The sequence below is a fragment of the Dysidea avara genome, chromosome 9, assembly GCF_963678975.1.
Source record: "Dysidea avara chromosome 9, odDysAvar1.4, whole genome shotgun sequence".
In the NCBI taxonomy this organism is placed as follows: domain Eukaryota; kingdom Metazoa; phylum Porifera; class Demospongiae; order Dictyoceratida; family Dysideidae; genus Dysidea; species Dysidea avara.
Window position 1 is genome coordinate 18,308,745 of NC_089280.1, and position 24,118 is coordinate 18,332,862.

The 24,118-nt window shown below is 38.2% G+C and overlaps 2 protein-coding genes across 2 annotated transcripts in view; one reads left to right on the forward strand and one right to left on the reverse strand.

Annotated features, from left to right (window-relative positions):
* The window catches only part of LOC136267281 (intermembrane lipid transfer protein VPS13A-like), a 68,839-nt gene that overhangs the window by 38,755 nt on the left and 5,966 nt on the right, over positions 1-24,118 (reverse strand). The window contains exons 3-19 of the mRNA XM_066062369.1: positions 22,477-22,519; positions 20,222-20,317; positions 20,089-20,163; positions 16,382-16,461; positions 14,704-14,742; positions 14,063-14,122; positions 13,563-13,622; positions 13,424-13,489; positions 13,142-13,199; positions 13,017-13,087; positions 11,749-11,802; positions 11,618-11,700; positions 11,487-11,541; positions 10,875-11,046; positions 9,684-9,732; positions 9,361-9,424; positions 9,267-9,314 (exon numbers count right to left, since the gene is read on the reverse strand). Coding sequence (XP_065918441.1) covers positions 9,267-9,314; positions 9,361-9,424; positions 9,684-9,732; positions 10,875-11,046; positions 11,487-11,541; positions 11,618-11,700; positions 11,749-11,802; positions 13,017-13,087; positions 13,142-13,199; positions 13,424-13,489; positions 13,563-13,622; positions 14,063-14,122; positions 14,704-14,742; positions 16,382-16,461; positions 20,089-20,163; positions 20,222-20,317; positions 22,477-22,519 — 1,173 coding nt within the window. The remainder of the gene's footprint in view (positions 1-9,266; positions 9,315-9,360; positions 9,425-9,683; positions 9,733-10,874; positions 11,047-11,486; positions 11,542-11,617; positions 11,701-11,748; positions 11,803-13,016; positions 13,088-13,141; positions 13,200-13,423; positions 13,490-13,562; positions 13,623-14,062; positions 14,123-14,703; positions 14,743-16,381; positions 16,462-20,088; positions 20,164-20,221; positions 20,318-22,476; positions 22,520-24,118) is intronic.
* Positions 674-1,598, forward strand: LOC136266430 (uncharacterized). Its single transcript, XM_066061449.1, has 2 exons — positions 674-790; positions 847-1,598. The coding sequence occupies exons 1-2, from the start codon at positions 728-730 to the stop codon at positions 1,366-1,368; spliced, it is 585 nt and encodes a 194-aa protein (XP_065917521.1). The 5' UTR covers positions 674-727; the 3' UTR covers positions 1,369-1,598.

The window sequence follows — 24,118 nt, forward strand, 5'->3', positions numbered from 1 at the left end:
CAAAGGGTACTATTACAGGAGTGCGTACAGGAGGATACAGGAGTAATAGCAACTGACAGCCTCCAAAATGAGACGAGTAAGAGGAAAGATTCTAGGTAATTAATCTTCTTAAGAAGTGAAAGTCGAAACCTAGATGTTGGACATTTGCATTGAAACAACCAGTAACTGAAAACACATTCGTGAGGAAATGCTAGAGCAGTTGGGCAAAGATGTTGTGTCCTTTGATTTAACATTCGATGTAGGATATTTTGTAGTCTCCTCACGTACTGCAAGCTACATGTTTTGTGGATATCAGCAGCATCAACACAGAGCTGATACAACTTAGAAAATCTCTCAGGTGTGAAAGAAGGAACTGGGTAAGCATGACAACAATTTGTCTTGATGAAGACAATGCAGTTATATCTGTTCTAAAGAAAACAAAAGTGGAAGAAAATGAATGAGTGTGAAGTGAAGGCAAAATGAGTAGTGGAAGAATACAGTTCAAGCACATATTGAGATAATGACACTGTACATAGTTAATGTACTGACACTGTATAAGGAATCTGCTAAATTTGCTGTGCTTATTTGTAGGATGACATAATTCCTATTGCTGACTGGTTGCTTTTGTAAATGTGCAATGATGTAATAGCTGACTGTACCATCCTTTAAGTACAAAAGCATTTTACTAAACCGATGATAGAAGAGTTAGCAAGTAATAGTCAGATCTCCTAGCAGTGATTTGAACAACATGTTTGTGCTTGTGCTACTGGTGACAATTGGTCTTTCTGCTGTAGGGGAAGCTGACAAGAAGGTGAGTAGTTATAAGATATTGAATGTTTAGTATTATGGTAGCATTGTTTCCATCAGGTTCAAGTGGTACAAACCATCCTGCCTTACCGTCAACTAATGACCCCAAAATGGATACACAAATACTCTACCATCTTTGGACCACACAATGTTGAGTCTACATATTTAGAAATCCTTCCTACTAGTGGAGTAGACTGGCAACATGGACTACAACAACAACTGGTACCTCCTGGTGTACTGTCAAGTACTGACAGCATCACTGTTACAATCACTGTTGCCATGGATACTGCACTGGCTGATAGTAGTGATCATGATCCTACATTTGGCATCAGTGATGGAACATCTTTTGTTGGATTTATTCTGGTTGATAAAGACAACTATGGTTCACCATGTAACCGCCTAGAGGGAGATAGGAGTACTAAAGGCCTTGAAAATGTACAAGAAGTAGGAGGTCCCACAACTGCTTCACAAAGATATTCTAGCAGAGCTAAGATGCAGATCAGGCAAGCTGAGAAGTGGGGTTCCTGCGACACAGACATGGCGAGGGATACACTAACATTGTCACTTATCAGCGTCAGTTAGACCTCTCCAAGGGTTTGTATCTTGAGATGTACCGTAATCATGTTGTTGAAAAATACCGCATATATTACCTGATGGTTGAAATTGACATAGACTAATGACTAGTGTTGTACATGTAGAAACTGAACTGTAGTATGGAATAGTAGTTGATAGTCATGTTAGTTTGTGTGCTAAGCAAGTATTTTGTGCTAACTCTTTTATTGTAACCAAACTATAAAGATTGTTGACATTTACGACTTTTGTTGTTATTATCCGCTAATGGGAAAAACGTTCTGTAATTAAGAAATAAAATACTTCACCATTGGTGACTAATAAAGCCATACTTGTGTTGTGGTTAGTGTAATGTAATAGTACAAAGCATCTTTTTGTACGAACAAAATATTAGTGGCAAAGGATTTGTAGTCACAGGCTTACATACATTGTGGAGGGTGGTAGCAAGTATCACGTTCACCTTTCATATGGTGCAAGTATTTTTTTACAACCAGGCTGCTGCTGCTGTAGCCCTCAATCTGGTATACTTATGTGTGTAGTTTCCTGACAATTGATTTAACAGAATTGTGTATACATATATGTCTATACACACTCAAACAGAAGTCCGTATGTAAGAGTAAAAGACATTATGTGTATATACTTTGGGCAGCCACTTCACTACACTGTGTACTGTGTGAGCACTTGAAGCAGGTTTGGCATGGTCGCAGTACAACATATAATCCAGAACTGATGTATATAAATCAGAGTGACACTTGGTGTTAATTGAATGCAAGCTAGTCCTAGGAGATCATGGAAATCATTAAAATTGTGTGCTACCACAAAAACAAGTGCAACCAAGAACCTAAGGTATAGTTGTGCTAGCACTGCATAATTATGAACTGCAGTATCTGTTTGTGATAGCATCTATGTAACCGCAATACTGTGGATTATAAAACATTTCAATGGTTAAGTTGTGATGCCTTACAGTAGATGATACACGATACATGTGTACCGCCGAGAAATCCAGTGGATCCATGATAGCAAGAGTGGCTGTTTTACTGTGCTATTCATCACTAAATTTCCGCTGTATGCATGATAATAGACAGCATTGCAGGACCTCAAACAAGGATAATGTAGTGCATATTGACACCACCTTAATTGTGCTGAGCACAACATTAGGTGGGAGTGTAGCACAGTTGCTAGTGGTTAGCTAAGTGTATTAAATGTGTGGAGTGTATGACTCAAATCCTTCAGCATATTGTTTTGTCAGTCCAATTGCCGCTGGTCAGTTTCTTCCACTATATTTCCTTAGTTTATTTGTTGTTGTCAGCAGTTTTCTACCAATAGTCGGATCGGTATCAAATTGGAGCCAATATTTGCCATTTTGGCATTGATCGGTATCAGTTATTAAGCTCTTCTGATACCGATTAATAAACACTCGTGCTGATCGTCATTATAATCATCATCATCATAAATATTATACCAACAAAACTTGGGGTATAACAGGATTAGTGTTGAGCACTATTCTAGCATAAAATGTGCAAGATTTGCTTTGTTAAAACATTCAACTTATTATCTTTGCATGAAAAAGACCGAGATACTCTAATAGATCAGTCATCGCATAGTAAAATATTCTAATAGAGCAGTCATCGCATAGTAAAATATTCTAATAGAGCAGTCATGCATCGCATACTTGGAAGGTGTGCACTTTGTTATGAAACACTAGTGTAAATAGATGCAAGAATATAAGTCATGAACAAAGTAAATATAAAATTATTGGTATCACTATCTGTATCAGTAAGATTCACAGCTGGGTACGTATTTTTCTGTACCGGTGGAACACTAATTTCTAATTCAGTAACTATATTTCTCTACCAATCTGTGTTTCTATACTGACGAAGAATTGATCTCCGTTCATTCCATCATGTCTATATTAATTCCAGCTTGATGCACCATGCCAAAGACTTGCAAATATTGTACGACTCAAGTGATAAAATTAATGTACGACTCAAGTGATAAAATTAATGTAAGTGGAATTCCGCTCTTGAATTCCAAGTTTTACCAACAGCCTCCTTAGTGATGAAATAGATACACCTGTACATACCCATACATGTACATCAATGGCATCTGTGCAGTCCCTCCATGTTAACAGTGGGGTGATTTCATATCATAATGGTATTCATTTGTTTATTTACTCTTTATGTTCAGGCTTATTCTCCCAGTCACTAAACCTGTCTCTTGTAAAGAGGCTGTAAAAGTCTAACGTAGTCATTCACATCACACATACATCTATAGTTGCAGTCCCTCCATGTCAACAGTGGGGTGTCTTAATGGTATTCACTTGTTTATTTACTCTTAAGCTCTTATGTTCAGGCCATGAGTCACTACATGTGTCTCTTGTAAGGAAGTTGTACACTACTGCTATACCCAAGACTCATCTTCCTAGTACAATATTTCGTATCTTTGGTTGGTAATCCTTATCGATCGGTTGGTTTGTTTTAGCTGGTTTTTTTTACCTGAAGTTTCTTCCAGGCCAGCTGGCATGACAATGGGTTTACGTTTTGCTTCAGCATGGTCATCCCCAGTCTCGTACCTAGACCACAAGGGTGTGGTGCTATGCACTACAAAAGTTTAACTGTGAACAAACAAATCTTTGGTATTCTATATGTGACTAGATGTCACCTTGTTCTCATCTCCAACACTCTTTGGCGTTTCTTTATAGAGCATGTAGTCTAAGCAGTGTTCCATCATCAAGTGTAGACATAAACCTCACACAGCATGATTATGTAATAGCAAGACTTCATAAATTTGTACAAATACTATGAACTCTTAGCAACATATAAAAGCTGCAAGGCTTTGTATTACAGCAAACCTTCATTTTTTAGGTCATCTCCAGAATGTAAGCAGCTCTAAACAAACTGCCTGCATCCTGGGTATATAATATATCAACCCCTGCATCAGGTACTGAAAACATAGCTCACTTAATCTTGGGCCAGTGCTGGGCGTTACGTAATATTGCAGTATACTTAATACAGTAACAATACCATATAGCTGGTTATTTTCAAAACAGAAAATTTTGCACAAGAAGCAAAATCTGAATTTCGAAGGATTTTAATTTCAAAGAGTGTATATTTCAAACTCCGGATGGATTTCAAATAAACGGAAATCCGTGTCACAAATTATGAAGATGCGTGAATGTTTGTGCCAAAAACTGACTAATTGATGGAATAATCCCCATCCCTGCGCACTGGAGACTGAGAAGACCGAGGGAGTCTCAAGTGGCTGAGTAAATTCACTGGCTTGATCGCGCTCAATCATAGCTAGCTATCTACCATAGATTCTAGAGCAGATGCCCCATTTTGTTTTCTGGTTATTGGCACAGTTAATAATACAGTTTATCCACTATTATCAGCAATACTGAGCTAAGACACAAGCAAATCGCCAAAAGTTGGATTATTACTTTCAATTGTGGGAATTTATTTTCAAAGAGTAACCGGATGTGGGAGTTTATTTTCAAAGAGAAGGGCCTCTTCGAAATATCCGAAAATAAAAACCTTTCGAAAATTACCAGCTATATGGTATAATGCGCTATATTACTTATGCTAGTAATATCTAACGGCTTGTTACTTTACATAAGTAATGCGGTACTAAAGTAGCGCATTACTACGTACTCATTACTGTAATACCAACGCGTTACTTAACTAGCACGTTACTATAATATTATTACCTAACGAAGTACCTTTATACACTGTGTAATATGTAATATAACATATTACTAGTTACTTTTAAACTGAAGTAATATATAACTATAGTGCGTTTCATCGCAGTGGCAGTAACGAGTAATAAGTAATATATTACATTTAAAAGTACCGGCCCAACACTGTCCTGGGCTCAGATGTTTTTCTTGGTCTGCAGTGGGTGATACAATTATAGTACCGAACTCCTTGTTAATAGTATATTTGAACTATGGAAATCTCTACAAGATCAAGGTTACACATGACAATAAAACATTTCTAATTATTGTTCAAGAGTTCTAATTATTCACACATTGTACATTATATGTTCAAGAACAATCTAGGTAGATCTATATAGTCTTCTCAACAATTACACATTTAATTCCAACTTAAGTCTATACCCATAGTGATTAAATGTCCACTAGTATATCTGCAGGTGTAAGTGACCTCCCTTTTTCCCTACTTCTTATTTCTGATCAAATTTCTAACTTTTCCTTGTGTTTGTCCATTAGAATAAGTGATCAATATCAGCAGAATACATGGGCCAATGTAAAGTACTAAAAAATCACAATAGAATTCAAGTATACATTGATGTACTGACACTGTACACAGGAAAGCAATGCACTGATGCCGTATAAGGAATCTGCTGTGGTTATTGTTGGACAACATGTACGTAGGTGTAATAGCCATCCTGTAACTATAAAAGCATTTGAATTTGTTGATCCTTACTTATACTCTAATTGTTGTGATAGAAGCTTGACTAGAGTTTGCAAGTCATAATCAGACCCTGGCAGTGTTTTGAATAACATGTTTGTGCTTGTGCTACTGGTCTTTCTGCTGTAGGGGAAGCTGATAAGAAGGTGAGTAGTAAGAAAATGTTTAGTATTATGGTAACATTGTTTTCATCAGGTTCAAGTGGTACAAACCATCTTACCTTACCATCAACTAATGACCCCTAAATGGATACACAAATACTCTACCACCTCTGGACCACACAATGTTGAGTCTACATATTTAGAAATCCTTCCTACTAGCGGAGTAGGCTGGCAACATGGACTACAACAACAACTGGTACCTCCTGGTGTACTGACAGCATCACTGTTACAATCACTGTTGCCATGGATACTATACTGGCTGACAGTAGTGATCATGATCCTATATTTGGTGTCAGTGATGGAACATCTTTTGTTGGCTTCATTCTGTTTGATAAACGCAACTATGCTGGTAACTCACCATGCCACCACCTAGAGGGAGCCTGGGGTATTGAAGGCCTTGAAAATATACAACAATTCAGTGGTCCTTTAACATCTTCACGACAATATTCTAGCAAAGCCACAATTCAGATCAGGCCAACTGAGCAGTGGGATTCCTGTGATACAGAACATGGCGAGGGATATACTAACATTGTCACTTATCAGCATCAGTTAAATCTCTCCAAGGGTTTGTATCTTGAGATGTACCGTGGTGAAGCCGATGAAAAATACCGCATATATTACCTGATGGTTGAAATTGACATAGACCAATGACTAGTGTTGTACATGTAGAAACTAAATCATGTTACGTATTTTGTATGCTAAGCAAGCATTTTGTGCTAATTTTTTTGTTGTAACTAAATACACTGACAACCTTCATTGTTACGTTTGGTTATTATCAGCTCAACTCAGAGATAGGTAAAATGATACAATATAAAGTAAAAATACTTCACATTTGGTGACTAATAAAGCTTAGCCAACCTAGTGTTGTATTATAGTGTAATGTAATATTATCCATGAAATAAAATAATGCATTTTTTTGTTTGTTTGTGGCAAAGGATTGCAGCAGAAAGGCTTACATACGAAGTGTACTGTGGTAACAAGCATCACATTCACCTTTCACAGAGTGCAATTTACAACCACACTGCTGCTGTTGCAGTTGCAGCCCTCAATCTGGTGTACTTATGTGGGTAGTTTCCTGAAAATTGATTTGACAGAATTGTGTAAGCATGACTGTCTATACACACTCAAACAGAAGACTGTATGTAAGAGTGAAAGACATGTACAGTAGTTACATGTGTATACTTATATTAAATGATTGGGCAGCCACTTCACTTCACTACACTGTGTACTGTTTGTGTACTTGAAGCAGGTTTGGCGTAGTCATAGTCCTTGCCAGTACAACATTTAATCCAGAACTGATGTTATAAAAATCAGAGTGATACCTGGTGTTAATTGAATGCAAGCTAGTCCTAGAAGATCATGGAGATATGGAGATCATTAAAATACCATAAAACACCCACACATGCAACATTAAACACATCGCTGGCTAACTTCTGGAGTTCAAGCCTAGAGTAAATTATCGCACGTTATGACACATTTTTGTACCATATCACATAGTGGATGTGACACAACACAATCGTTATTAATGTGATGGCTTGAAGTGGGCTATACAGATTCCACTATTTACCTATAGTTCAAGTACCAAGTACTCACCTGAGGAGTATCTGCAAGTACAAGTACTGATACCAAGTGCCTTATTACTTCATTACTGCACATATTTATTTGTGATGTACACCATAAATCAACTCATTTCTTATTTATTTATTTGTGAGGCTCTCATGGTAATTCATTGTAATCAGTACACGAAGTGACTACCAATACAAGATTCACTAGAAGCCATTGAAGTACAAACCAGTTTAGCAAATACTCTGCTTTGCTCTACTATGGCTTGTGGTTTTTGCAGAAATACTACCATAAATACTCCCATAAAACAGTCACGAAAACTGCAACACTGATTGCTTATTAGAGTTATTTGTAGTGCTGGGCGATAGTAGAAAATCACTATCACGATAGATATTGAAGTATTATTCACGGTACAACAATGTCATGATAATTACACTTTGATTGAGGAGTGATGATCTTAGATCAAGTTCCAAGCATTGAATGGACAAATAAACTTTTATAGATTACCATTTGCTTGGTTTTCCTGTAAGCTCATTAAATAGGTAATTGATTGCGTGGGCACCAATATTTCAACAATTTTTTGTTACAGCCCTGCAGCCAAACTTTTTCATGAAAAAGCAAGTCAAGAAACAGCTAAGCCAGCTTCTCAAGCAGTGTTTTTAGTGGGACTCTAAACCTTTCACAAAGCGATTGAGTAATTACATGGATGGCTGATAAATAGCTATACACAGCTTGTTGTATAGCCTTGCAACCAAACATTTCGCAGAAAAGCAAGCCTAAAAGAGTTACAAAACAATTAAAAATAAACTTGGTAACAATGGTTTTACACCCCATTCACATTATCCCAGGTTAGCCAGAAGTGTTTTCAACTCAGGTTATTGAACTCAGGTTGGCACTTGTTCACACTACTGCATCTGACTTGAGCTCGATAGTGTGAGCACCAAATAATAATTAGCTAAGACAAGTGTACAGGCTTTTGATTATTTAGGCATTTAGTAAAAAGGCACTAGAATTGTAGAGAGGAAGTGTAGAACCAGCTGAAATAAGTTGTGCATGTTACAGATGCCATGTGTAAGCTATTGGTTGCTCCTTTTGCCAGGAATACCAACGTGTCGTTTGAGTGTAACTTACCCGGTTCGGCACAGCTCAATTGATTCACACTGCAATATGTTTCGAGCTGTGCCATGCTCTACCTGGGTTAGAAGGTAGCGTGAACAGCGTTAATCTTACAGCATTATCGCGATAGTTAGCTACATGTATTATTGTATCGTGATGAAGATTTTTTGATCGCAAATATCAAACTATCGATATTATCGCTCAGCACTAGTTATTTGTATTGTGTATAACTTCCTCAGATTCTTGTGTTTTCTTAGAGAAACTTTCAGTAAATATTTTGCCTGTATCACTAGTATTATTACGCTTGATGCTTTCAAGCATCTATTGTGCCTACAAAATACGCTGCTACAACTGAGTGTAATTTCATCCAGCGCACGAGATAACTAGTACTTGCAGCAATACATTGGTCGATTCTGATAATAATGAGAACAGTAGTATCGGAGAATTGGTACAGTCTTAGCTTAAAGTTCAATGTTTAAAACTGCAGCAATGGCAGCAGCAAGAACAGAACTGAAACATAAACCTTATGCTACTAGTTTATAACAAACATGTGCTAATTTGTATTATCACAGGTAAATCTACACAATTTTTTAAAGCCACAATATCTTACAAGAACATTCAGCATACAGACAATATATCTAACCTGCACAAAGGCTATGTGCTCATCTGATGCATTCACCTTAGCAACCACCTATACAACAATAGTAACAGTAATATGATCAGTATTGTGAGGTCACCTTAGGGAAGTATTGGTAGAGGTTAGATCGGAGGGATGGAAGTGTCAAATCCCAGTCAGTTATCCTGAATAGTGTAGTGAACAACGTTTCATAACCAAGTACTCTATACAGTGGAACCCGTGTAATATGGACACCTTGGGACTGACCAATTATTATCAGAGTGCCCTATTTTCCAAGACAGTTTATACCAAAGGGACACCAAGTGTCCCCATTAACAGGTTCCATAAACTCATAACACAAGCAGTACATATGTGTACACGCACACATACACTACAAAGATTCTAGTTACTACACAGTCTTTAATGCAGACAGAGCAACCATACTTTGCCTCCACTTTTAAAGAGGGAGCTGTAATAACATCAATTGTTACTCCTAAAAAAAACAAAAAAACATTACAGATTAGTCATCACACCACTATTGCATGGTTGCATGGAAACACACAGCAAACGCTAAAGAATAGAATCACCAAAAGTGCAAGCCTCTATCTAAGTGACTGTTAAATTACAGAGTATTTTACCATCTGCTACATGAAGTATGTGAACAGTATATTTTAAACTGCTATAGTAACTGTAATTGTACACAAGTGTTTGGGATAATGAAGGCTACATTGTACAGGATTAGCAAATCCGAACATTCTCCCACATGTGTACAAAAATGTAGAGCATTTTTGAGCTAGGCAATTTTCATAACAAAGCATGATTTACATGTACAAACCATAAAATAGTCAAGAAGATACCACTGCACAAACAAAACAAAAAGTATGTTTCTAGAAAAAGATGTTTTTCCCCCCGTTAAAATAGCTAAATGTTACAGGGTTTTACAATTGAATTCATCACCTTTACAATTGAATTTATCGCTTTTGCATTAGATATAATTACAATTACTGTAACAAACCAGCTGCTCATCACAAGGTGGATCATTTTGTCATGGAGAATACCAATTGAGACACTACAGGGTAACTGGAGCTGGTTATACGCAAAGCCATTAGCTTTTTCGCGAGTGACCACACCCATCGCCAATGGTGAAGCACAATTGCGAATGCTGCTGAAGAAGTTGTAGCAGAAGAAATATACAACGGTGGTACTTCAACAAGATCATGAAGCAGCTGCTACATCTTGTTTTTGTGTTTTGAATTTTAATGCAAAAGCGACAAATTCAATTGCAAAATCGATGAATTCAATTGCAAACGGGATGAATTCCACTGCAAATAGGACGAAGTCAATTGCAAAGGTGATGACTTCAATTGCAAAAACCTGTACATTAGTCAATTAAAGTATATCATCAATATTCAGTCCAGTAGTGTTATGTTATAGTCAGCTAATGGAAGGAATATATAACTAGTCTTTCAGGACAAGAATAGCAGCTTAATCATTATACACACTATGACCCAATACTATCATGACAATAATCTTTTGAACGATACACATTGTGACCTTGTATCACAATCTGAGTTACCGCCTGCCCCTAATTTCAAGCCTCAGCACACGCATGCATGCACGCACACGCACACTGACCTTTGAACACATTGATGGCATGTTCCTTGTCACCCTGATGAATGGCTAGTTGTAATTCTGCCACCTTTACGGAGACCATCCCATCTTGTGATTCCTGCTCCACTGACACAAACGGTTTAGTCAAACAAATACTGTAGATCATGTTATCCTCTGAATAGTAGAGCACTTGTACCTGCAGATAAATGGGTCAATGCTACAACACTTATAGCCAGCCTACAGTCTCAAAATTCAGTGCAGCTACTATTTAAACATGGCAATTTTTAAGAAGTGATTTTGATTATGGAAATAAGGTACACAATGTACATTCTGGTGTATGCAAAATTTCAAAGAAAAAATTCAAATTACATGTATCTCAATAGTCAATACCTTAAGAAAATACACACATGTACGTATGTACGTATGTACGTACATACACAGTAGCACTACACCACTACTGGAAACTTAGTCTATTGGTATGTAGGGCTTTTAGGGGCTACATATGAGACCCAAAACCATGACCTCAATAACAGGGTGGCCTGGTTATAGTGTTGGACTATAGTGTTAGTGGGTCAAAACTTGTCATATTAAGAACATTGACAGTAACTCATATACACACTACACTCTTTTCCTTACATCAGGAATGGAGCACTGAATATGAAGGGGAAACAATGGCTCCTTCTTCTTATCACTACAATGACAACAAGAGACTTAAACACTAAACGCACATAATTATGCTGTTGACCATACAAACCCAGTTCACTCACATTTTGGGCTTGCTATCATCTGCTTTCTTATCTGCCGTTTCACTACCAATACAATACGATACTGTTTTGATCAGGCTCAACACCTAAACTTGCAACATTACATCATGTTAAAATGATGTCGTGTTAATTACCAGTTCTCTGCTGATACCAATGTGGAAGGGAGATGATCTGACATCACCGCTGACCTGTACAAGAGAGTATCAATGTGAGCACCTTCAGATATTGTAGACGGACATGCTTACGCAGAGATGCACACATAGTAAACACAAAGCAAAAGCCTTCGGCTATCATGCTAGACGGTCATCCCTACGCAGTGACCAGCACTGGGACACCTGTGCATTACTCAGGTGCTAAGAGTCAGTACAGATAAATCATGCTAGACGGTCATCCCTACGCAGTGACCAGCACTGGGACACCTGTGCATTACTCAGGTGCTAAGAGTCAGTACAGATAAATCCTCCTGGGGCAGGACTAGTAACTCACAAGAGGCTGTGCAATGTCTCACTGGTGAATGTGTGGGCACCTGAAGTCCCACCTAGACCTTTACCCAATATGTAAGACATGGGACATTTGCTTTCCTGGTACTCATTGATGTTACAGCTGGGTGGGCTGCTTTCCCAGTTGAAACCAGGTCACCAGGTCCCCATTTAAACAGTTGTCTTGCTCAAGGAAACAACAATAGCAACTGGGTATAACTGGGTATCAAGCCTGGAACCTTTTGGCTACCAGGCCTAGCCACTTGGCTATGCTGCCTCACTACACACACACACACACACACACACACACACACACACACACACACACACACACACACACACACACACACACACACACACACACACACACACACACACACACACACACTCACACTCACACAGCATACGGCAGCCATGTGAAACACAGCTACGTATTGCTACCCAGCGAACCAGCACTGGGATGCCTGTGTACCACTCAGGTGTTTGAGGCAAATCCTCCTGGGAGCTGGGCTAGTAACTCACAGGAGGACTGTCCAGGTCTCACCAAGAGAGGTCACAGAACCCGAAGTTCCACAACGACCCCAAAACCGCTAACCGAGACAAGGACAGTTGGGCATTTGCTTCCCCAGTTAACACTAGGTACCCATTGATGTCACAGCTGGGCAGGCTGCTTCCCCAGATGATACCAGGTCACCAGGTCCCCAATATACAGCTGGGTAGACTGGAGCAAGTAAAGTTTCTTGCGCAAGGAAACAACAACAACACCACATTGGCATTTGAACCGGGAACTTTTTGATTACCAGGCCGACTTGGCTATGCTGCCTCCCAAACACACACACCCACACAAACACATGCACACAAACACACACACCCCAAAACAGCACAATTACCTATAAATCACAATTACATATACACTCAGTCACCTTGCAGTCAATGATTCCATTCTCCATTACAATACACTTCAGATCTACAGCAATCTCCTGGTGGTCAATAACTGCACAAGGACAATCAATCATAATTTCAACTACATCACACACTGTACACATACTGGTCTGATGGAAGTGTTCAACTGTGTCTTTCTTAGCACTACTCCACGCTGACTCCTCCTGTAAACACAGCAAGAAATTATGTACCATGTGTACACCAAAAACTAGCACATCAAATGTTGCTATTTTGAAAACAATCATACTTGTAATTTGACATAAAACATGTACGTATGACACACAATGCATGGTATATTAATCAGTTTTAAATAACAATCATGCTTGAAATGCTTAACTGAATGTACACTTATATTTGCCTGCAGTATGTGTAACTCACACTTATATACCTGATCAAGAACTGCTAGTTGACGCTTCCAAGACCATTCTATTTTTAGACGCTGCATCTCCAGTTTCTGTGTGAGCAACACACACACACAGCACAGTATATACAACAAAGTATATCGCTACATTTATATACTTACGTACCTTTTCGATTGCCACTGACATCAAACGTGCATACATCGTGAACCAATTCTTGTCAGTATTCTAGTTGGGTATATGATAAAAATGTATAACTAATGTAGTAATGTATGTACAGTACAGTGTACATTGGATAGACAGGACCACCTCTGTTTTCCAAACAGTATGCTGACTGCTCAAATAGAGTATTCATTGATGTGGCGTGTATTCTATTAGAGAAATTAAGCTTGTGCCCAGCTTACAGCATAATTCTGCTTGTCTAGGAACAGTGGTGTTTGGATAACTGAGTATGTACAGCAATCCTATAGGGTTGGACTGCAGTACATTATGAGCAATAAAGTAATCAAGACTTATAGCAGTTATGTGAATTGAGACAGGATAAACTTTTATGGAAGCTGTGTCAGCTCACAGGAACACTGACCACTGCCAACTAGGGTAGGCAGAGCCCTGCATTGTGTATGATATGCTTCATCAACAAATACATACACATCTATATATCAACATACCCCTAGTATGAGGCTGTCTAAGGAGAAGGCCAACGCAAATGGTTTATCAGTCTCTGACACCTAAGAACATCACACACAAATATAACAACCTATAAATGTTGGTCCAATGTAACTGCTTTTAATAGTTACATATTTAATTGATACCCTCTCTAAAATTCTTAGGGCATCCTATTCAAGATTTCCTAAGTGACCAATTCCTCTTCTCTATATAGTTGTGTTTACGCTAACACCATTCAGCAAAATCTCTAGAATCACCTCACATATTGTACTATGGAACTACATTTAATATATGTAACTCCACTTGAGGGGTCCAACATAGCTAATACAAGTTTAATTTTATTTGTAATTTACCGGGAATTACAACTTAATACCAGGTATAAGGCTATTAGTCCTAGCAGGATAATTGAAATTTAAGAAAAAAGGTTTTAGTGTTGGTAGATTTGTGCACAACACATGCATCACCAAATTGTTGGACTGACTATATTATATTAGAGTGTCTCAATTGTACCAATACAGTAACTTAGTCTAATCAGTTTGTCGCCTACATCTAAGGTACATCATGTGCCCATTTACCTTTTTTTTGTTGCATATATGCAGCACAGAAGCACGTACAGTGCCATACCCTGTATATTCTAACTTACAGCATCTTCAAACTCCAAATGTATGTTCTTGAAGGAGATCTAAATGAAAAGGATACCAGTGACAAGACATACATATCAAGACTCATGATAGTGTACTGTACAGCCAACAAAGTCAGCAACCAACTAGTGTGAATCATACGTATGTATGAATACAGGAATTAAAATGACATGATGTTTTCATGCCCTTGCAACTCCTGAAAGTAAATCGATTATAATTGTAGTGGTAGCTCCTCTCGAGGTTGTACAAAATTTGAAAGATATTGTACATACTCACCTTCAAAGTTCAAAGCATGCACATCCATAGATAATATAGTAGGGATTCGCATGGTGACGTCACTGTGTACAATCCTCATTACGAGTAGTGGTTACTACGGTCTTAGTTACGGATTACAGCTAACCGACTGATGGCTATGTAGGTGTTTGACGCTATCATATGGAATGAAATGGCAAGAAATATAACAAGTAAGTACTTGTTGAAGCTGTTTATGGCACTGGCATTGGTGTTAGTTAGCTACAGTAGCATAGCAACGTCTATATTGCAAAACAACCCCACCCATTGCTGTAAGTTTCTAGCAAATTACCATAATACCAGCGCTTCACTTATAAAACCATTCTACACCAATAAAAGTAAATGCGAAGAAGAAACACACATCTAAACATTCCACCACCTACCCGTAACAAGGATTGTCTATGCAGAAATGCATTAGTTTCTACGCAAATGATTTAATTTAACGTCACCATTGCGAATCCCTAATTGTACTATATTATCTATGGTACATCTTATATTTTCTTCTTTTTCACAATGCGCAGAAAATCACTATGTCTACACTTTATCCAATTTGGAATACAGCGTACATTACAGCTGACTGTAAGTTTGCACACCTAAGATCACTGGCAAGCATTTTTGAATAATCATATTACCATTTCTGAACAGTACTCCAAGCCATACAAGTGTCAATTTCACATCATTTGTTGTGAGGTGATAATTTGTTGTGTTTTATTACATCACACCACAAAATGTCAACTAGTAGTGATCTTCTAATGGGATAATTGTAAACAAACCGATGGCAATGGTATAAATTTGTACTGTTTTACTTGTAAGGTATATCCCCTGCAGTTCACATGGTTGTTTGGTAGTGAATAGAACTGCTCCATAAAGCCTCGCCCCATACGTTTTGCAAACAGCCGCTTCAGCCAGGCTCCAGCAGCTGGTACAAGCTTGTGATGTTGTCACCATTGTTGCACTGACAAGAACTTGTAGTAAACAAGTCTGTTGAGTTAATTAACAGTATAAGTGTGCTGCTGCTGTTCTTGTGGCTACATTTCCAAGTGCTCCATGCTGTTGCATTACCTTCGAGCATTCACGCCATTTACAATCTTCTACTTGGCTTAAATAACCTGTCTAGACTTGTAGTTTCACAGCAAAATGATTCCAAGTCATTGTAGCAGGCTATATGGAAGTGAGAATTGTTGTTCATTCCCAAACAAATGCTTGTCACACTTGTATGGTTTGGCGTACTGCTTCTTTAAACTATGCTAGGGATCATCATATAGTTATCAGCCATTGAACACATGTATGGATGATTGTCAGCGAAGAAAAAACAGTACCTATCAAGTACCCATGAAAGGTACTGCAACATGCACAGAACAAGACATACACACTGTACAGGTTCCATACCACAATGTTCTTTGCTAGTTGTATTGCCACCTTCTCGTAGATTCGTAGTTCTCTTTGCATCTCACCATCTTGTAGTGGTACTATAGGGAATGTGATTAACATCGACAATTGTACACACACACACACACTGCACACACACACACACACTGCACACACACACACACACTGCACACACACACACACACACACACACACACACACACACACACACACACACACACACACACACACACACACACACACACACACACACACACACACAGAGCACATACTGTACTATTGACAAACATGTTACATATGATTTAAATTCGGACAAAATCATAATGTACATGTACCCCTACTTTAAATGTAATTGCTTAAATTCGACGAATTAAAAGTTTACTACCTTTTGTACCAGTTAAAGCACCACCGCACGTACAATATGGAAATATAAGCACGAGGGCGTGGGGGAGAGACTAATATAGCACGAGGCGAAGCCGAGTGCTATATTAGGTTCAAGACCATGCCCGGGTGCTTTTATTTTCATATTGTACAAGCGTAGCGGTGCTTTAACTAGTTTAGAATGCTTTCTTGTCGTCTTGCTTGGAGTGTTCGTTTCGTGAATTCGAACTGCGTCGGTTTTCAGCCATCAGACAATCGGTAAGTGTCTATGTAGTACAGTTATGGTAGTAATACAAGCAAATAGTATCACTTTGGCTACTTTTGGCGATTAGAAATGTTACACACGTGATCTTGTTTTCGTATTTATTTTCCAATCAATGCTCAACTGTTCTTTATTTTCCATAACTGTATTTTATTGTGACGCAAATGGAAAATATAGCACACTTGAATGCGTTACGGAAAATAGAGCACTCTTTTCGCTTTGATCTTGCCAACGAAAAGTACTTTAAATTTTATATAGAACTTTGTGTGGGCGAGATCAAAGGAAAAAGTGTACTTTAAATTTCATAAAGTACACTCTCAGCCGGCCAACTGCTTCATCGACCACAAAGAGTGCTTTATTCGTTCAATAAAGCACTCTTTGCGGTGCAATAAAGCACTCTTTGTGGGCAATAAAGCACAGTTGCCCACGTGCCTTAGTGTAGGCTAATAGCCTACGGGGCTCGCGCCAGTACGACTAATCACCCAAGCCGGTGAAGGCTGATAGCCTCGCCGCGCTGAGTGATCAATCACCCCAGCCAATACGAGTTCTACCACTGGATTGCTTTTATAGACATACCTAAATGCTTCGATGATGGGTGGGAGAAGGTAACGTTGCTGTTACGTTTGTTAATGTAAACGGACAAGTCCTGGAGATATCACGGAAATACTTCACCATGTGACTCACAATGGAATCGATTGTGGGTTGCGAGCAAAACCTGCCAAAAGACGCGATGAACGTCTACTATGCCAAACTATGGTGAAATACACGTGAGTTACTTTGTTAAACTAGTTTGTGTGCGTTCAGGCTGCTAATAGTTTGTGCAACGCTTGTTAATTACGAGTCCTAGTGTATGGTGAAGCAACACGACTAGAAAGTTCCATAAATCATTTAAAGCATAGCCTTGCTCGTGCTATATGAAAAATAAAGTACTCGGCCGTGCGCCTCGTACTTTATTTTTCATATAGCACTCGCGGCTATGCTTTAACATATACTTAAAGTACTTTGCGTTGGCGAGATAAAGTACTTTGTGTTGGCAAAATCAAAGCGAAAAAGAGTGCTCTATTTTCCGCAACGCATTCAAGTGTGCTATATTTCCATTTACATCACAATAAAGTACAGTTATGGAAAATAAAGAACAGTTAGATATGTTTTGATTGGAAAGTAAATACGAAAAACAAGATCATGTGCGTAACATTTCTAATCACCAAAAGTAGCCAAAATGATACTATTTGCTTGTATTACTACTACAACTGTACTGCATAGACACTTACCAATTGTCTGATGGCCAAAAACTGACGTGGTTCGAATTCACGAAATGAACGCTCCAAGCAAGACGACAAGAAAGCACTCTAAACCAGTTAAAGCACCGCTACACTTGTACAATATGAAAATAAAAGCACCCGGGCATGGTCTCGAGCCTAATATAGCACTCGGCTTCGCCTCGTGCTATAGTAGTCTCTCACCCACGCCCTTTTATTTCCATATTGTACGTGCAGCGGTGCTTTAACTAGTATTTAAAGTTCCCTATTAGGGTTGGGAAATATTTCAATAAATCACCAACATCGCCTGATCAAGTGCCTGCAATATGATTATCGCATGTAGTTAGCCTTTGCAATATAGTCGCATAGACAATATTTATCGCATTTTGCAATAATTATCACACTTATTGGCTAATTTGTCTCAATTCTGGGTCTCACATTTGAAACAGTTCGTGTATACTATTGCTAACCACGTCAATTGGTTAACTTTTTAACAAGAAAGCTTTGTTTGTAAAGTAATTCTAAGTGAAAATAAGCACTCATATTGACATTACAGACTTTCCAAACTGTGTACAGTAGCTGTGTTTCAATTTTCAATGTGACAAATCGCATGGAAATAAATAAACGCATGAATAATTGCATGTTACAAATTTAATACCGCCCAACCCTATAATGCACAGTACAACACCATATAGAAAGAAAGAGCTATCATACAGACAGTGCGATAGTACTGTATAGTAGGGACCACAAAGGTGTGGGTGGAGCCCATGAAAAAACATCACCCAAAAGCCAACCTTACTTTTCCCTGACAATAATGAGGCAGTATTGGTTAGGCCCAAACAAGCCTTCAGATTGACCCAAACGATTTCAACAAGTTGCTACAAAATTTTTAAAAAATTATTAAACGGAATTTTCTACTGACTGACGACTGAGTAACTGACTGACTGATGCCTTCAGACAAACGTAACTTGTTAATGGCTAAGGCTACAAGCTTGACTTTTCCACTGTTCGACGTCGCTTCAGCCAGACATGTGCCTTTTGGTATACCGCAGTACATACAATGCATTCTTCACAGACTTACCAGTGTCCTCCTTTGTGTCCCACTCATCTTTGCTGACAGCGAAAGGTGTCGATTTGGCAGTAGCACGTGATGGCTTCCATTCGTAATGGAAATCGCCTGTATTTTTCCTAGTGGATGCTTTGATTGTAGAGGTGCTTTTTGAACAGTTCTTCATTTGTAATGCTGTGTAATTAGCTAACAACGAAGTGTAATGGATACTTCACTTTTCAGATGATAATTGGTAGCTGGGGCGCATGGTGCCATTTCTTTCTTTTGATACGGTATGTGTGGGTTCACCAGTCATTATTTTACAAAAAAAAGTTAACAAACAAGTACACACAAAAAAAATTGGATTATTGATTATTCAACTAGAGTAGGGACCATAGCACATCGATAAAAAGTACTGAAACAAGCTGGAGTAGTACATGATATTAAATCACAGTAAAACAATAAGAAGTGTTATGTTCCTACTGTGCTCAAGATACCATAATGGAAATGCACAGTAGGGATATAACACTTCTTATTGTTTTACTGTGATTTAATATTGTACACTACTCCAGCCTGTTTCAGTACTTTTTACCAATGTGCCATGGTTCCTACTTTAGTTGAAAATTCCAAATTTTTTTGTGTACTTGTATAGAGACACCACAGAGTGATTATAAAGTCGTGAACATTGTAATTGGAGTGTTTCACGAAACTTGAATACATCAAAACTCATAAACACACAAATTTCATAATCACTTACACTCTGACTCTGTAGATGTTGTTGTTGGCTGATCTTGTTTCTTCTCTACAACTGTGTTTGGTGGTGGCTGATAATCTGAGGACAACATGTCACTACACACACACACACACACCAATGACAGTACACTACTCACTCTTGTTTAATCTAGCCTTCAACAAGATGCCACTGATCTCTAAGGAAGTTGACTCACTACTGATGCTTCCATATGGAATAGTAAGATGTATTGAAGCTGAAAAACAATAGTACCACCATCAGTGACTATCACTGACTGACTGAAGAAAATTTGAATATGGATCAACTTCCCTAGGAGATAACTAAGAAACTTTCAGTAATTCAAACACTCAAGCTAGTCGGAGCAGGAAGATGGAAGGGGAGGGGAGGACAAGTCCATTTGAAATGTTATGAATTGTGCAATCTACTATGCAATGCTGAAATGTACACATTTTATGCAACTTTAATGGTTACTGTAGAAGAAAGAAGAATAATGAAGGGGCTTAAAAGGTTTGAATAGATACCATATTTTCACTTGAACTTTACTACAATGGTGTGAGTTTTGTGAGTAAAAAATGACGACACTTGGCTGACACCAATTCTTTAATCCCAAAGTTAAGTGACTACACTATTAGAATATTTTTTACAGCACATGTGTGACCTAGTTTTAGAAAATAATACAATATCTGCACATTTTCAAAATTTCATTTTATTTGTTCATTGTGGTCTATAGGGACAGAGGAATGGACTGGCTAAGTGTCACCTTCATACGTTCAGCAGTATGGGAAATACAGCACTAGACAGCCGGACCAGCAAATACGTAAATTGATATGTATACAGTAGCCTTCGAGAAAATAATCTACCAGTGCTTACATAAACCATCATATCTTACTGATACAACAGTGTGTGGCATTAAATTTTCATGAATTTGTGCATCCACCAAGGTAAACAAATGCCTGCAACTCAGAAACCCTCTTGTGTGTGGAGGATATTTTAAACTCCCTATGAACTGGCAAACACAATGATGCCCAGGATTTATCCAATGGATTGTTAATTCACTGACAAGTGAGGTAATTTCTTTTTCGTGGAACTTGCACTTATTACCCATTGTTTTTTAGTACTATTGTACATAGACCAACATCTTTAAATTTGGTCACTGCACAATATGCACAATAGTACTATATGGGTACTTTATGGTAATAAAAGAACAAGTTTATAAACCTGAAGATTTTCCACAAGTTGAACACAAAATTATTAGGATTTGCAAGTATGCTAAGCAAAGTAAACTATACTCCAGCAAATTTAAAAAGTAGACAGTAATTTTGTGTTCAATGTAAAGTACATAATGTAAAGCCATACAATGGCTGGACAAGCAAATTTCAGCAGGTTTACTCTGTGTGTGTGTGTGTGTGTGTGTGTGTGTGTGTGTGTGTGTGTGTGTGTGTGTGTGTGTGTGTGTGTGTGTGTGTGTGTGTGTGTGTGTGTGTGTGTGTGTGTGTGTGTGTGTGTGTAATCTCATCGACAGGGTGGCCTATGGGACCAGATGTTTGAGTGGCCTTATTAATGAGATCATGAAGTACAGCAGAGCCTTGATTATATGAACTATAATATACCAGAAACCTCAAACTCTAAAGTGACTGTTCTATTAGAGTATTTTACCAGCACAGTAAGTGTATATTCTATTAGAGTAGTTGAATGAGAATGTGTCGTACAGGCTTGCTTATTTAAAAGCTCTCATGAATGAACTGGTACACAGGTATTAGGATAATAGAACTCCTGAGTGTAAGCCTTAGCTGTACATGGGAAAAACAAGTGGTTATATTAAAACGGTGGTTGCTAAGTAAAGTTGCAATTGTAATAATCTCCATCTAGGAGCAGCACATACAATAACATGTAAATGCTTGAAGCACTTTAATAACAGTTCAGAATGGGAATCTCTGCTTAGAAAAATTAGAGCTATTCAGTCCATCATGTACAGGAAATATCTTGGAAAATACACCTTGATAATTAGAATACTTGTCCATTGTCCCTTTAATAGTGTACATATATACAAGTATACCTTAAACCCTTCAAGACAGGGTGTTTGTTACATGCATGTGTTATGCATACATGTGCTGCATGCTGTGTCACGTGTATATGTAGTTAGTGTGCAAGTGTGACTTTGTAATAGAGTTTGTGTTGTGTATGTGTGTTGTGTGTGTGTGTGTGTGTGGTGTGTGTGTGTGCGTGTGTGTGTGTGTGTGTGTGTGTGTGTGTGTGTGTGTGTGTGTGTGTGTGTGTGTGTGTGTGTGTGTGTGTGTTATATTTTAATATGGACACTTTGGCATAGTTAAAAGATGTCTGGATTCTGGAAGGGAAGTGGACATTTATGCACAACATATTAAACTTGGCCCTTACCAACATGTCCATCCACAAACTCTACAGGGAGCTGCAGATTTGCCTACACATAAAACAAAGTCATTACACTCTATTCACATTTTGAAACCTAAAAAGTAACATCCATTCAACACCAATTACAATACACAATGTAATTAGTAATGAAAACCATAAGAGTAATCAACTCATCAAAGAAGTAACCACATGTTTCAATGTTGTATGGTTTCTAGTAGAGGAATCTTGTTCATTTTGCTGAAGTACGACTACACTGCTGGGTATCTTGCAAAAAAAAAAAAAAAAAAAAAAAAAAAATCTATATAACTACTGTATACCACCACTTCGTCAGGATTTTTGCGTTTTAAATCTTGTACAAAAAGTCATGAATCATTGTTGTATTCGAATTCGTCTACCGGCTTCCCAGCTTCTGTTGTACTCGAAGCTTGGTTTAGTTCTTGACCACATGGCTAAGGATCTGGATTGATTTTTCTTCAAGCATAGCGATAGCCAATTGTAAAGGGCAGAAGTAGCAATGTAGTGGCAATCTTTGTGGGGAATAATGACTGAGGCAGCAAACACAAGAGGAATCAAACATCCTTGTAGATGTGAAATCCACCAGGAGCATGTATAGCACTGGCATCAAGACTAAACGCTGCAGTCATTTCTTTGCTGTGCATGTATTAACTTTCATGTACTGTAATAAAATTTCACGGTAGCCTTACTAATTGTGAAAATTATGTACCACCACAAAAATTTCTGGGTATATGATAGCTGTACACTTCCATGGCAAAAATAGAACAGTTTTTGCATAATTTTGTTAACAGCATTTAAAACGTGTCCAATTTCCTCTGTGCAGGGATCAAAGTGGACATACAAGCCTTTGCAAAGTAATACATCCAAACGCTATTGTGAAGCATACTTATGCATACACGCACGCACGCACGCACGCACGCACGCACGCACGCACGCACGCACGCACGCACGCACGCACGCACGCACGCACGCACGCAATGAAACTGCACACATCATGTATGTATACAGTAAAATCTGTGTATTAAAGCCACCTTGGAACCAACCAAAAGTGACCTGATTATTGAGGTGTCCTGATCTTCCAAGTCGGTTTACATGCTAGGGGATACTTTGGGAAGACCAGATTACACAGGGGGTGTCCCCATTTTCAAGTGTCCTGATTAACAGGTTTCACTGTAGTCATCATCAAGAAATATCAGAGAAGTTAATAAAAGTATGGAAAGAGGAAAACATTAAAGAAAACTTATTGAAGCATTGCTCTAAGTTGTTTACTGATTATATGCATGGTCAGTAACGAGGAACAAACCAATAAGAAGTCAGCCAGCTAATCAACTGTACAACCCAATCATAACTTCCTTCTTCTGTATTCCTGGTTAATGTTTTAAAAGTTACAGGCATTTATAGCATTAGGGCAATAGCCTATTTTAAAGTTAGGGAGTTTCAAGATATACCAGACCTTACAACAACGGAACATTTCCAAGCAAAGACACATAGTGAATGTCTGCTGCATATTAAAGAAAATCTCATGTATAGCTCATGAAAGTAATTCACCATATTTGCTACACAATAATAATGCAATGAGTGAATCATATCTAGCAAGCAACGTAACGTCTGACCAACGTTTAAATTTGTCCAT

Bases quoted from the DNA above. Each gene is read 5' to 3' on its own strand.
- LOC136266430 (XM_066061449.1), top strand. From the start codon at position 728: ATGTTTGTGCTTGTGCTACTGGTGACAATTGGTCTTTCTGCTGTAGGG. The intron at 791-846 runs GTGAGTAGTTAT...TGTTTCCATCAG, and splicing joins TAGGGGAAGCTGACAAGAAG to GTTCAAGTGGTACAAACCAT.